We start from the raw sequence: 15312 nt of genomic DNA, 5'->3' as shown, positions 1-15312 counted from the left end.
GTAATGATGAGTACCAAAGGGTTTCAGAGGCTGTCACTACGGCTGCTCCGGTATGTCTCTGAATGTCTACTATATATGACGATCCATCTGTGAATAAGGTAATATCAGGGTTTTTCATTGGCTTATCGTCTAAATCAGGTCTTGTTTTATGCATGATGTTAAGTGCATCTTCACAGATGTGTAGACTTTCTCCTTCCAGAGGTAAATCTGGAATCAGAGTAGCAGGATTTAAGTTTCTGCACTGGTGAAAAGTTATATTTTCACTAGCCAACAGGATTGCTTGGTATCTTGATAATCTCTGAGAAGTGAATGCTTGCAAGTTAGTGTTTCTTAAAGTAGATTCCACTTGGTGTTGGGGAAATACTTTCAGTTCACTCCCTAATACCAAGGATGAAGACTTTCTAATCATGATGGCTACAGCAGCTATGGCTTTTAAACAACTAGGCATACCACAAATCACTGAATCTAACTTAGAGCTGTAGTAAGCAACTGGTCTAAGTCTATTCTGGAATGTTTGTGTGAGAACACTGGAGGCTATCCCTTTGTCTTCATGCACATAAAGTAGGAATGGTTTGTCAGGATCAGGGATACCTAGGGCTGGAGCTGATAGAGTAAGTGATTTCAATTTCTCTAATGCATGGATATGTTCTTTATTCAGCTTTAAGGGTTCTGGAACTTCCTTCTTGGTTAGCTCCATCAGAGGTCTTGCGATAACCTGGAATCCAGTTTCTACAGAAGCTCGTTATTCCTACGATTGCCCTGAGTTGCTTTTTTGTCTTAGGCAAACTCAAATTTTGTATATCTTGTGTTCTCTTTTGGGAAATTTTTTCTGGAGCCTTTCTCTAGGATGAATCCTAAATAATTTACTTTTTCCTTCACGAATTGAAGTTTTGATTTGGAAATTTTATGGCCCCTTTTGCCTAGCTCTTTGATCAAGTGTAAGCTATCAGTGTAACAGACTTCAGCAGATGGTGACATTAGCAGGATGTCATCAACATAATGTACCATTTTGCTGTCAAGGAATGTTATCGACTCAAGGTCTCTCTGCAGAATTTGTCAAAAGAGTGAAGCTGAATCTGAAAATCCTTGAGGCAAATGTGTCCAAAAGACAGATTTACCTTCCCAAGAGAAAGCAAACAGCTTCTGGCTGTCTCTGTGCAGGGGAACAGAGAAGTACGCAGAGCTCAGGTCCAGCACAGTAAACCAAGCAGCTTCAGGTGGAATGGCTGCAATGATTTGTGATGGACTTAGTACCACGGCAAAGGTCTTTTGCACATGGTCGTTTATTGCTCTGAGATCTTGAACTAAACGCCATTGAGTCTTCCCATCAGGAGATAATTTTGCTTTCTTTATTGGCATGATTGGTGTATTGTATTGTGAAAATCCATATTTTAATATACCCTGCTCCAATAAACTCTCTATGATGGGTTTCACTCCTTCTATAGCTTCTTGACTAAGTCTGAACTGAGGAATTCTTGGAGGTAAGCCTTCTTTCACCTCTATCTTTACTGGTTCCGCCGACAATATCCTGCCCACCTCATTTGAATTTTTAGCCCACACATAATCTGGAATATCATCTGGAACCTCATAGATGTTATCAGTTGATTGGTATGATGGTTCCTCACTACATGTGTCTAAAAATAAAATGGGATGGTGTTTCAGAGATCTTTTGGGTATGTGTAAATAAATTTGTCCATGCGGTTGACATTGGATGGTTGCAGCCAATTTGCATAGAAGATCTCTTCCCACGAGGTTTGAAGGACATGATGGCATCAATAGGAAGGTGTGTTCAAGAGTCAGAGGTCCAAATTTTAACATTTTAACTTTTAGCTTTGGGACTTGTTGTGCTACCCCAGAAGCTCCTCTTACTCTTAAACTGCCTTGAAATTGACATCCTTCAGGTGGTTCTCGTAGTACAGAACAAGTTGCCCCCATGTCCAGTAATCCCTCATAGTGTACTCCCCCGATTTCTAGAGTAACTAAGGGTTCTCCACTGTCATTGGACTTCACTGGCACTAAGGGTAATAAAGAATCCTCAGTATTTTGTGTACACTTATCACCGATTCTGTGTTGCGTATGGTCTTTTGTCTCTAAACCCAAACTTCCTATAGCACCACTAGGCAAGTTCAGTTTGGAATCTGGATTACAGAAAGCAGGCTTAAAGAGCATACTCTCATTGAGAGCTTGTAAGTCATTGTTACTATTGCAGATTCCATGCTGGCTTTCATTAAGGGCTTCAGAAATAGATGTTTGATTTGATTTATCTTCCACTCTGTTCTTTAAAGAACTGTCAAGCCTCAAATCAGCAATCTTTCCTTCAGTAGTCTCCGGGATTGTATGATAGTTAGATTGTGTTCCCTTCAACACTTCTGGTACAACTACTGATTCAAAAGCTGACTAACGTTCCCTATTTTGCCCTACTGTTTTTGTGACTGACATTAGATGATTTTTGTTATCAATCACAGCAACAGTCTTGATGTTATGTTTAGCTACACTGATTTCAGAAGAAGACAACTATTCCCTATCTCTTCCCCAAAGTTTAGGATGAAATTCTGTAGCTAAGGGGTTGAGAAAGGTAGATTTTGATTTACCTACACAGCTGCTATCATCTTTTAAATCAGTGGGTCGATTTTTTAAAATCAAGTTCTTGCCTCTAAACTTTTTTGCTTTTTTACCTCTAACTGTGACATTGTGTCTAAAGTAATTGAATGTGAAAGAACTGTTGCATCTAATTCCCCCGAGGTTACTGTAAGTGTTCCTTTCTGGAAACTTTGTAAATCTTCGCCATAATGCTCTTTATCCAAGCTGCCCCTTTGCTTTATACTTGGAATAAAGAGAGGAATTTTAGGTTTTAATGATTCTAAACCATTTTGCAAACTCTCGTGATGTGATTCTTTACAATGGTTTGATTCATGCTTCCCACCCAATGTGTGTGATATGGAATGAGAAAGCTGATCCCTTATATAATCATCCTCCTTAATGCCAAAGATTTCTTTGCACATTTGCATTATTTCTTCCCATTGCTCATTATCTACCACAGACCTATGTGTATCCTCTGTGTAGATTACTTTAGACACTTTTTCTATTTTGCCCAGATTTCCCATTTTGCTTTCCTCAATTCTTTTAGACTCTGCCACACCCAAATTACACTGATTGATAGGTTTTAAATTAGAAATCTCGATTCATAACGATTTTTTCGGTTTCGTTCCTATTTGTATATATCTCTCCATATCATCTAACAAAGGTGTTTGTACTTTTTGCATGTATGATTGCAGCAAGTACCCTCATGTTTTTCTTCATTATACCTTTTTGATTCATTATTCCTAGCCCATTTTGAATTATAAAATGTCTTTCTATTATCTCTTTGATTATTGGGTTTTGAAAAATCTATTTGTTGCTTAAATCTACAAAAACGAATCATGTGCCTGATCCTCCCACACAAGTAGCATCGGGGTGCTGATTTTGATTTTGGGGTGCTGTTGGCAGGTTGTCTAAATTGATTTCTCATTTGAAGAGCAAAATTCTTCACCTCTTCAATTTCTTTCTCACGTTTCGATTGTTTTAATTGCCTCTTCAAGTCTGCTATGATCTCATCTTTATCATTGTCAGACTGCCTAGCCATTCTCACTTCTTTCTGTTTGGAATCATGTATATACGCTTCATGATTCCTAATATACTCCAGTGGTAATGATTCCCACTGTGGACAACTTTGCCTGAAATAATTTTGTATCGGGATTGAGGTTCCTTTTACAAATTGCCTCCTTATATGATCAATTGTATCCTGGGCATGAGTGTCTCTAAGTCCTAATATCATTTCTGCTGCTTCAATAACTCTGTCTAGAAAACTGCTCGGGTGTTCTTCTTCCCCTTGCCTCAGTTTCTCAAATTTCTGCATTTGCCTTTTTGCAAATGATCTCATTGCTTCAATAAGATCAGCCCTGCATCTTAACAAGTACCTCATGTTAGCGTGTTGAGTGAAATCTAGATCTTGATGCACTAGCGGCCATGATTCTAAATTACAGTTTGTCCTAGTTTCATTCAGGAATTTTTCCTTTTCTGAGGAAGAGTAAAATTCCCCCAAAAGAAATTTGACATCGTCAAAACTAGGGTTAAAAAGTGTGAACACCCGTTTTAATTCTTTTAAACTTTTGTAAGGCTTTTCGTGTCATCTTCTCGCTTCATCCTGCCTTTCCAATCCAGTAGGAAAAGGCTGGCGCACCTAGCCAGGAGAAGCTCTGCTCTTGTGTGTTCCTGGAATTGTGTCCGGCCAGATGGCAGGCTACTTCAGAAAGCTGCCAGTCATGGAAAGGACTAAACATTTCGATTCAGACTTGATCTAGATCTCAAAGCCCAGGAAAGCTATCCATCCACGTGGGGTAGGGAGCACAAATACAGTCCCCTTTCTTTCTGGGTTTGCACTGAATCATTTACCCTGGGCAGTTCCAATGAAGAGCCCCATAGCACCTGAATAAGACGGTGTTTGGGGGTAGCTGGGCAGCTCTGTGTGTGGAGAGCCAAGCCTAGAGATGGGAAGCCCTGGGTTCAAATCTAGCCTTAGATACATCCTAGCTGAGTGATCCTGGGCAAGTCACTTAACCCCAATTTTAGTGCTCTTCTGCCTTGGAAATGACATTTATTATTGCTTCTAAGGCAGAAAGTAAGGGTTAAAAAAAAAAAAAAAGCCTGTGCTCACTACAGCTCACTCTCCTTCCTTGGAGGAGGTGGGGGAGAGGCATAACATAACCAGAGCTACAACATACTAATCTTGGGATGAATAAGTAAAGGAGGGGCCAAAACCTTAGAGGAGGTAAAACTGGTTAAATCTGTCTTCATTCCTTCTGTCCATTTTACTTTTTTTTTTTTTTTAAATAAAACCCTTACCTTCCAACTTTGAATCAATACTATGATTTGTTCTAAGGCAGAAGAGTGGTAAGGGCGAGGCCATAGGGGTGAAAGGACTTGCTCAGGGACACCCAGCCAGGCAGCATCTGAGGCCAGATTAGAACCCAGAAGCTCCCTAGGCCTGGCTCTCAATCCACTGAGCCACCTGGCTGCCCCTGCCTCCATCCATTTTAGACAGCTACATTAGCCCATTAACATAATTACAGGCAAGTGCTAATGACCTGGTTAAGAAGCACTTTCTAGTGATTAGAGTTCTGGACATGGAGTCAAGAAGACTTGGGTTTAAATCTCACTTCAGATGCCTATTAGTTGTAAAGATCCAGAGAGAGGGGATGGAATGCTGTGCATGTACAATAACTCTGCCATTTTGGCTGGGAAGTAGAATGCACAAGGAGGAATGCTATGGTATAATACTGTGCCTAAAAGAGAGGCTGGCATCAGATTGTGAAGGCTTTAGATGCCAGGAGATTATAATTTAGCCTAGAGGCAATAGGGAGGCACCAAGGCTTCTTAAGCAAGACAGTAACAAAGTAGACCTGTGCTTTAGGAGTATCATTTCTTTTAAAACCTTTACCTTCTGTCTTATAATCAATACTAAGTATCGATTCTAGGGCAGAAGAGCAGAAAGGGCTAGGCAACTGGGGTTAAATGACTTGCCCAGGGCCACCCAGCTAGGAAGTATCTGAGATCATATTTGAACCCAGGTCCTCCTGACTCCAGGTCTAGCACTCTTATCTGTTGCGCCCTAGGTATTCCACTTTTGCAGTTCTATGGAGAATGGATTGGAGATGAGAGAGACTGTACACAGGTAAAAAAATGTAGGCTATTCCCATAATCCAAGTGGGAGGTGCTGAGGGTCTAAACTTCTGACTTCATACATAAAAAAAGAATTGATAGGAGAGAGACACTGTGAAAGCAGAATCAACAAGACTTGGCAACCAAACAATTCTCTCTATCTTCAACTTCCCAAGAAGAAATTTCCATGACAACTACTGTAGCATTCAGCTCCAAAACACATGAACTTTTGTGAATTTTAGGAGATCAGTCTAATTTTTGGATAAGAAAAAAGAAGATAAAATAAGAAAAAGGTTGGCTTTTCCAAACTCCCAATTTAGCAAAGATCTGTGCACTTCTTACACGGGGCTTTGTTTAACATAAAGGTTGCTTGATATGAAACTTTATCACGATTTTCACAGAAATTTTGAGATGAAAAATAGCTTTCTGAAATATCAAAGGAAAATAATCCCCTTTAAGGTATGGGTTTTTTTTTTTAATTGCAGAGACTCAAGTCATTTATGTTCAGAAAATTTAGGGTTCCCCTCAAAAAGTACATTATGTAAAAAGAGACAATGTGAGATGATTTAAAGTAGAAAAAGCTAAAGCAGAATAAAGATGTATATACAGTGGCATTGAGAAAACTATTACTGGAAAAATAATTTAAGGACTCAAATTGGGGCACTCAAAAACTTGGTATAAAAGAAATTTTGATGTGAATATATATTGGCTCAGCAACTAAGCAACTGCATTTCATCAGAAAAAAATTACATTATGCGTGGATTTAATATAAATTGTACCCCTTTATTCCATTTGAAAAACCTATTTTGTTCCTTATGGGAGGACATCAAAGGTCTCTTGGATCCCAGGCTCCTGGAAGAGGCTGGCCCCAAGTCCCAAGTGATTCCTGGGATTTGAAAGACTGGGCTCTGAAACAGACTGAGGTCAAGTCTGGTTGTCCAACCAGAGAGATGCGGAAGGAATGACATCATAAGCCTTTTATTGGCTTCATAAGAAAGGGAATGGAGGAGGAGCTGTCTTTTTGGAACTAGACATTTCGCTAAGTGAAGTGATTTTGTGGGGATCATGGACAACTGAGATTAATTAGGAGCAGTCAGTTTATCATGTGATTATCTCTCTCTTTAACTAATAGTCATAAATTAATATATACAGTCTCCAGAGAACTTTAATCAGAACTAGATTATTTCTGCTACTTGACCTATGAAATCTTTTGAAGAAATGGCACCGTAAGTTTTTCCTCAAAAATGTTTCAATCATTGCCTGCAGAAAACACCACCATTTATTTACATATATATCATATAAGTGTAATATTTTAGTACTGTTTATTTTAAACTTTGTTTAAAAAATAAAGTTAATCACACTTTTCAAATGGGAAAAAAAAAGAGGAAATGAAGACAAACTATAAGATGGAAAAACTGAGTACTCAGAAAGATGGCAGAAAATATGACAACTGGCAGAAAGAGGGGACTTAGGGAAAGAGTTAGGTTTTGGGGAAAACATGAGAACCGTATGGGTGTCTGTATACATACTCTGCTGCAAACTTGTCCAGGGTCTGGAAAAGCTCATTTTTCACTTTCAGGTTCTCTACGATGGCCTCTATCACCAAGTCAGTGCTGTGGACCACAGAAGCTGCATCGGTAGTCAATGATATATTGCCCAGGGTCTTCTTAATAAATTCATCGCCATCCTAACAAGTGTGGAAGAGGAGAAAAAAATTATGCACTTCATTTGGAAATATTTCATAATATTACCAAAGCATAGAAAGAAACCAACATCCCCCAGGAAATATGATTATGTGCAGAAAACGAAATCTTCCTACATCCTCCTTCAAAGAAGTGATTCTATCAGTCTGGTTCTACAGATATGCCAGTCTTTCTGTTTACAGTTGCTTGCCCCAGGCTACACTATGAAGAAAGCAATGGTTAAAGTATTTGAGATCATTAATATTATAGCTTTCAATTTCGTTCTTTCTAATCTCCAAATTCTTTTTATTCTTATTTCCAATGCAAACCTAGAGTTCAGTTCTCTAAGAAGAGCTTGAATTTAGACTGGTTTTCCATTGGTCTGAAAAGGTGACACTATCTATTTTATCCTAGCATGAAATAGGTTACAAGAGAAAAATCAAGCTAGAAGTAAGGCTGAGTAGCTAGATGGCTCAGTGGGTAGAGAGCTGAGTCTAGAATCAGGAAGACATGAGTTCAAATCCAGCCTCACTAACTGGGTGATCCTGGGCCGAGGGAGGTGCTCCAAGCGGCAGCTGTATAAATACAGAGAAATAAACTGATGGAAGAAATGGTAAATTAATTCAGGAATCCAACATAAGGTATGATTTGTAACAAATACAGCTCTCTCCAATGTTATCCTAGAACTCTAACAGATAGACAAGTTCGAAATGCCACGGGGTCAAGTTATAACTGTGAAAAGGGAGCTGGATTTCAGTCAAAGGACCTGGGCTTGCACCCACATCTGCTATTGACTCTCTGAGTGATTTTTAAAAGCATCACTTAACCCCCTGGAGCCTCGGTTTCTTCCTCTATAAAATAATGAAGTAGCTCCAGATGCACTCTGAGGCCACCTTCAGCTTTAATGCTATGATATGCTCCTACTGTGTTCAGCCAAAACTTCATTGCCCCTGGAGGTGTCAGAAATATTTGCACAGGACAGTTCAACAAAGGGAAATATTTGCAATAGGATGACCCAGAAAGAGAAATATTTCAAAGAACAGACTCCCTGGTAAGCAATGGCATAATAAGGAATTCTGATAAGGTTGGTAGATGGATACTGCCAAAGAGAATTTTATTACTCAAGAAAAAAACCAGAGGGGCAGCTGGGTGGCTCAGTGGATTGAAAGCCAGGTCTAGAAATAGGAGGTCTTGAGCTCAAATCTGGCCTCAGATACTTCTAGCTGGGTGACCCTGGGCAAGTCACTTAACCTCCATAGTCTCGCCCTTCCCTCTCCTTCTGTCTTGGAACCAATACACAGTAGTGATTCTAAGACAGAAAATAAGGGTAAAAAGCAAACAAACAAAAAAATTAGAAGCATTAAGGAATTCACCAGCCTCTGAGGCCCCATCAGAGTCTCCTTCATACCTAATGTTCCCAACTCTCTCTTTGAGCCTTTTGAATTATCAAATCACATATGATGTCCCTCCTCACCATTCTGCTTGCTCTACAAAAAACTACTATTTTCTGTGATGCCTTAATAAATCCACAGTGTGCAAAGGGCATTATCAATTTCCAAGGGGTTTGATTTGAATATATGAAGGGAGACCAAGGTGTTACCTGAGGCTTCTCTGCAAACTTCTTTTTGGCCACTCTCCGGAGGCTTTCTTCGATTCCTTTTTTGGACTTGGCCAGGATTTCTTCTGACTGGTCCACTAACACAACCGTGTGTCCAGTTGCTGCAGCGACCTGGGACAAAAGAAACATCATTCACAAAAATTAAACTGACCAAGCACTGGGATTAAAAATTCGTGGCAAACAGAGAATCTAAAACAAGAACCTCAAGCTTTTTACCAGCACAACCTGTCATAATTACTAGCTGAGAAACTAACTTTGGGAACATGTAAGTCCACTTGACTCACACTCAGGCAAGGGATAAAAATGTCAAGAAAAACTGGATTGAAATCCCACCTCTTGGCCATCTTCTAGCTGAGTGACCCAGGGCAGGTCAATAGACCTTTCTGTGCTGTGCCTAAGTTTTATTTGATGGATTCTAAGGAGAAAAAGGCAGTCAGGTGGCTCAGCAAAAAGACTGCTAGACCTAGAATAAGACCTGAACTCAAGTCCAGCTATGGAGACTCTCTAGCCGTATAACCCAAGGCAAGTCACTTAACCTCTGTTTGTTTTAATCTACTAGAAAACGAAATGGTAAAGTACTCCAGTATCTTGGCAAAGAAAACCGCACAGATGATACTGGCTTGCTAAAACCCATGGGGTCATGAAGAGTCAGGGACAAGTGAATTGTAACAACGAAGGGGAAAAAACTATTAGAAATTCAAGCATATATAAAATAAAGAGATTACAGGGATTATAATGAATTCCTGTGCTGCCATTTAATGGTCATAATAATATATTTTATAAGGTAACATGATAATATATTATAGTGGAATATAATACATAATAATATAATAAAATGCTATGATATATAACTTATCTTATATATCATGATATTTATATTATGCATAATTGTGTATAATTTTATATGTAGAGTAAAAATGATATGATAAAATAATATAATCACATGATCCTAAAAACAGAATCATAATCAAAGTATAAAGCTGTAATCACCTCTGACCTTATGGGTCTATTACTACAAAGAGGAAATGACACGCTGCTAAAATGTGAAAGCCTGGGCCAATGGACAAAGAGCTCAGCTCTTGTTTTCAGTTACAGGAACCCCTGAAATACCATCAATGAACAAGCATTTCTTTACTATGTCAGGTGCCAAGTCAGAGTCAGGAGAAACAGCCTATAGCCTCATGGAGTTTACAATGGGGGGAATCACAGGAAAATGTACAAGCAAGTACAGTCAGAAGAGTCACAGAAGGCAACAGGGGAAGCCACTGGTAATAAGGGGCTCAGGAAAGACTTCATCTTGTAGAAGGTGGCAACTGAACCAAGTTTTAAAAGAGAAAGAAGGATCCTAAGAGCCATGGATTTAAAGGAAATGTATTCCAGGCATGGGGGACAATTAATACAAAAGCTGGGGTACCTGGGAAGTAGAGTACTATTTATGACAAAAAATAAGGCCATCTTAACAGTTAAGTCAGTCAACAAGCATTTATATACTTATTAAGCACTAACAACCTAGTTTTATGAAACCCCAAACTGACCCTTGTCCCTCATAATCTGTCTTCAAGAAACCTTCTGACTGATCCTTGTCCCAGACTGAACAATAAACTCTCAAGCACCCCTTGATCACCCTAGACAGGATTAGTAGATAAAATCAAATCTTTAATACCTTTTTTATCTTCTTAGTTTCTCCTAGGCTCCCTCCCACATACCCTAAGCTTCTGGCTATCCCATCTAGGTCTCTCTCTCTCTCTCTCCCAGGTATTTTCCACCAGCAAGGGCACATGCCCTTCTCACTCTCTAGAAATCTACGTAAGCACACTGCATTATGTAGTGCATCGGAAGTCCCAGGACTAAGGTTTTGTACATCTTCCCAGATTAATCTTCCTACCTCGATTAAAATCCCTTATTAAAACTATTTTGGTGGTTCTGTGTTTTTTCAGAAGATTGACAGAACCTACTGTGCGTTAGCATCATGCTAGGTACCAGGGATTAAAAAAAGGCAGTAGGGACTATTTCATGTCTGTGTATCCTTAAGCTCAAGTAGAGTACTTTATAAAATATAAAGTTTTAACAAATGTTTGTAGAAAATATTGAAAGTTCATCAATGCTGGAAGAGCTGTAGAAAGACAGGCACAGTAATACATATACATTGTTGGTAGATCTGAGAATTGGTCCTACAGTTCTAGAATGCAATTTGTAATTATGCTTAGAAAGTGACTAAATGTCCATGCCTTCTGACCCTGAGATCTCACCTTAGGCATATGCTCCAAGAAGAACAATGGTTTGTATAAAACAAAAGAAAAATAGAATTGATGGAGTAAATGGCTAAATTAATGATGGCATATGAATGCAATGGAATATTACTATGTCATTAGAAATAATTAACACAAACAACTCAAAGAAGTATAGGATGGAACTGACATAGACTGAAATAAGCAGAACCACTAATATAATACAGGTATCCCTTCCACATCTCAGGGTTAGGAGAGTAGTCTGGAAAATTCTCATACAATTTTTTGGTCCTCCCTTTGTATCAGAGAATTCGGAATTTTTTTTCTTTTTCTTTTATGGGATGTCTATAATACTTGTAAAATCTGTATTAAGTATTGGGTCATAGCCTACATATAGGTCAATACTAGGTAAAAATGAGTTTCTAAACTTCTGTGCTGTCTGTTGGTCTTCTAATATCATCAGCAGCTTCCTATTTAATTTCTTAGGCTGACCTTCAATATATCAGAATTGTGATGGGGAAAGTTAAAATGCAGAATGGCTACTTGTATATACAATAACTACAACAATGTAAAAGTAAAAAAAAAACAAAACTATATATAAATTGAATGCTGTAGCATTAAGGAGTGGATGTGACACTGGACTTGGAATCATGAAGACCTGGGTTCAAATCATAACCTTCTGAATGACTGAGGTCAATCACAACCTTGTTGTACCTCAGTTTGCTAATCTATAAAGATGATCAGACTCAATGATCTCTAAAGGCCCTTACAGCTTTAACTCTCTGATCTTATTAACTTAATTATAATGACCCAACATACCCAAATTAGATAACTCTTATGTCCCTCTCTTCTCTGCAAAAGTAAGGGTTAAGGATATGGAACACTGTCCAAAGTATTTTTAAAAAACCCTTAATTTCTATCTTAGTATGAATTCTAAGAAGAGTGGCATGGGTTAGGTAATTCAGGCTCAGTGACTTGCCCAGATTCACAGAGTTAGAAAGTATCTGATGCCAGATTTGAATTCAGGTCTCCCTGACTCTAAGCTCAACACTCAAACAACTGAGCGACTTAGTCTCCAAGAAAGAAAGAGTGGAAATGCCTTGCCCAGGTTCATATAACTAGTATCTCAGGGCACATCTGAACTCATCTTTCTGACTCCAGGAAGAGCAAACTAATATGGTCTGCCATTTAATACTAAAAGCACAACAAACACAACAGAAAATCAGAGTCAATTTAGGGAATACATTTCAACTAATGTCCTGCAAAGCAACTAGCTCAAATCCATCAATTCAGAATGAAGTCTTCTCCCCAAAATGGTGGAAAATGAAGAAGTTAGATTTAAATCAAAGGGAATTTTTGAAAAACCCTCAAAAATTATTTTTTAAAATGACTGAGCCCTTTATATTATAAATATGAAAAATGATAAAGGCTGGTATAAATATATATATTAGTATTTTAATTAAAGCCATGCTGATAGATAAAATCATTAGACCACGCGCTTGTAAGCATTCAAAACTACCGCCTCCATTACTGTCTCCTGTTTCCTGGAAGCGCCTACTCGCAAGAGAGCACTCCCTCCTAACCCAGGAGATTTAAGCCCTCTCTGCGTCGACGTAGACCTCCCCATGCCCCAAAGACCCGGAAACGGAAACAGCTGGATCACGGGAAATGTAGTTTTGATACATTTCCCATGTCCATAGAAATATATACACTTCTAGATGGCTTTTCCCAATTTTCACTTTTACAATTCCCCGTGAGGTCCGGCAAAAAAAAAGGTTAGTCCTTTTTTCTTCGCTGGACCTGTAAAAATAAACAACTTCTAAATTTTTCAGGAAATTGGGGATAAAAGATATAGATGAACAAATGGTTAAATTAGCCGCATTGACAAAAACCAAATTGGGGCTGTCCCCCACTGGCACAACAGTGTACAATTAAAACAATACATACAACTCAATTTCAACTCCCCATAGTTCAATCAACTGCACCCCAAAGTTCAAAGTTTGGTCTTCATGGTACAGTGAAGGGTTTTCAGACATCTTCATGTGTCCTCACCAAACAAGTTCGTCGTCTGGATTTTTTGGGGAGATGGCAGGATCCTTATCCTGCAATTATTCTCAAAAGAATTTAAACTTTACATTATAGATTACAAAACATACATTTTCTTCTAAGATTCATACAATTCCCCGTGAAATTACTCCTAAAAGAGTTAAATATACATATATTTTCACATTATCGAATTTTAAAAAACTTAACAGATATCCCCGTGAGGTGAATCTTAAACACACCTTTTTTCTAAAAAAAAAGTACCTCAGGTCAGCTAAGGATGAGTGGCTGAGTCCTGGGGGTTATATGAAGTCAATTGGCAAAATAAAAAGAAGAAAATTCAAGAAAAAAGAAGAAAAATTAACTTGTGAATGAAATGTGCAAAAATCTAGGGAAAATAAACTTAGACCTTTGAATGAAGGCCTAATTAAAGTGAATCCAGCAGTGTGCAATTACCCATTCAGGGCCAGGACTTAAGGAAAATGTCTCTCTCTGATCTGACTTATCATCAGCTTTTTAGGGAAGTGAGCCAAATAAAATAACCAATCTTAGGTGCTTTCTAGGAATCTAAGTCGAGGGGACCCAGGTCCTCTAAAGTTTTAGAAAAGACTGGGACTCCAGGACTCAAACCCCAATTTTCAAGCCCTAAAGTATTGGCATAGAACTGCAGCAATTATGCAGATCTTAGTCAGTCAAGTCTCTGACCATGTGCTTTCTTTAGCACTATTAATGGCTTTCATATTCCCTTCTGGAATCAGAGAGGCATTTAAATCACAGTCCTATAGGCTCAGGTATTTGCTGTAGAATCAGAAAAAGGATAAATAATGATTATATATGTACTTCCAGTACAAGATGATAAAAAGGGGAAAATCAATTTCTCTCATTAAAAAAAATGTTTTAAAAATCAAAAATATATATATAGCTTAGAACTAGAAGGGTTGTTACCCAAAAATGAGACTTTCTGTGAGAGAAAGTGGGTTTTACAAAATAGCAGATTCACAATGCACATTCAAATAGATTACCATTATTTCCAATAGCACATTTTAAAACAATAAATAATGATGTTTAAAATTATATACTTGTTACAACTTTTAACCCTTGGCAAATGCTGTTATTGCTTCCATAGCAAAGAATATACAGGAGCTCCTTGACTCTCTGTATTTAAAAAAAAAATCCTGGATAGGAAATGCTTCTACCCATTTAAGGCAATAATTTCTCTTATAATAAAATATATAAAGCTTTATCCTTTAAGACAACAATTCTTAAGGATTTAAAGTAAAAGTTAAAAAAGATCTCTTGTAAAATTACAAGGTAATATTCAAAGCATGGAAACTTTCAAGGTTCTTTGCAATTACCAAGACAGAATAAATTTTAAAAGACATGTGCTCTATAAGATGTTCATAGGTGGTACATATAACCGCATTGTTTTTGATACAGTAAGCTTTAAGTAAATTAGGAAATATAATAACATCATAAGCAGAAACTTCATTAGCGTAAAATGATTCAGTGCAACAGGAAAATCAACGAATAAGCAAGATTAATTTACAAAAGTAATTAACAATATACAGTAAGATACAGTCTTTTTAAAACAGAAATAAGCTCATTCAGTTCCGAGGTTTTAAAAGTTCACCCCTAGTTTCAATTTAAGGTTCTTTTGATTGAGTTCTGCTGAGTTTAAGGGTTTTTTTTTTCTTCAAGTTCAAAGTTCTGAGCAGGTATGGGGGTGAATATTTCTTCCCCTGAGTTCAGTTTTTAATCACAAGAAAGTCTGAATAGGCCATTCGGCCCCATTAAGGGTAAACGCTAGGTCCACGTGGTGTCCGGTCATTGTAGAAAATCCCACGTGTAGAGCTTGTGTGGGTGGCTAAATTAGGTCTTTAGAGAAACACGTGGAAGGCTAGAAATAGGGAAAAAGGGGAATATACTACCCAAATGGTTTGCGGCAGAGCTGAAGCAGTCTCTGGAGGTCGAGATCTCGGCAAGTCAGTACTGGGTTCGCTGTTGGGGCTCGGGGTTCTGGACTCCAGCAGTCAGGATTGGAGAT

General features: G+C 38.2%; 1 protein-coding gene across 1 annotated transcript in view; it reads right to left on the bottom strand.

Annotated features, from left to right (window-relative positions):
- HADH (hydroxyacyl-CoA dehydrogenase) overlaps positions 1-15312 on the bottom strand; it is a 102273-nt gene that overhangs the window by 30682 nt on the left and 56279 nt on the right. Inside the window, exons 3-5 of the mRNA XM_044681638.1 lie at positions 9331-9412; positions 8980-9108; positions 7227-7384 (exon numbers count right to left, since the gene is read on the bottom strand). Coding sequence (XP_044537573.1) covers positions 7227-7384; positions 8980-9108; positions 9331-9412 — 369 coding nt within the window. The remainder of the gene's footprint in view (positions 1-7226; positions 7385-8979; positions 9109-9330; positions 9413-15312) is intronic.

Source organism: Gracilinanus agilis, chromosome 6, assembly GCF_016433145.1.
Source record: "Gracilinanus agilis isolate LMUSP501 chromosome 6, AgileGrace, whole genome shotgun sequence".
Taxonomy (NCBI): Eukaryota; Metazoa; Chordata; class Mammalia; order Didelphimorphia; family Didelphidae; genus Gracilinanus; species Gracilinanus agilis.
This window is presented reverse-complemented; position numbering and strand designations above follow the sequence as displayed.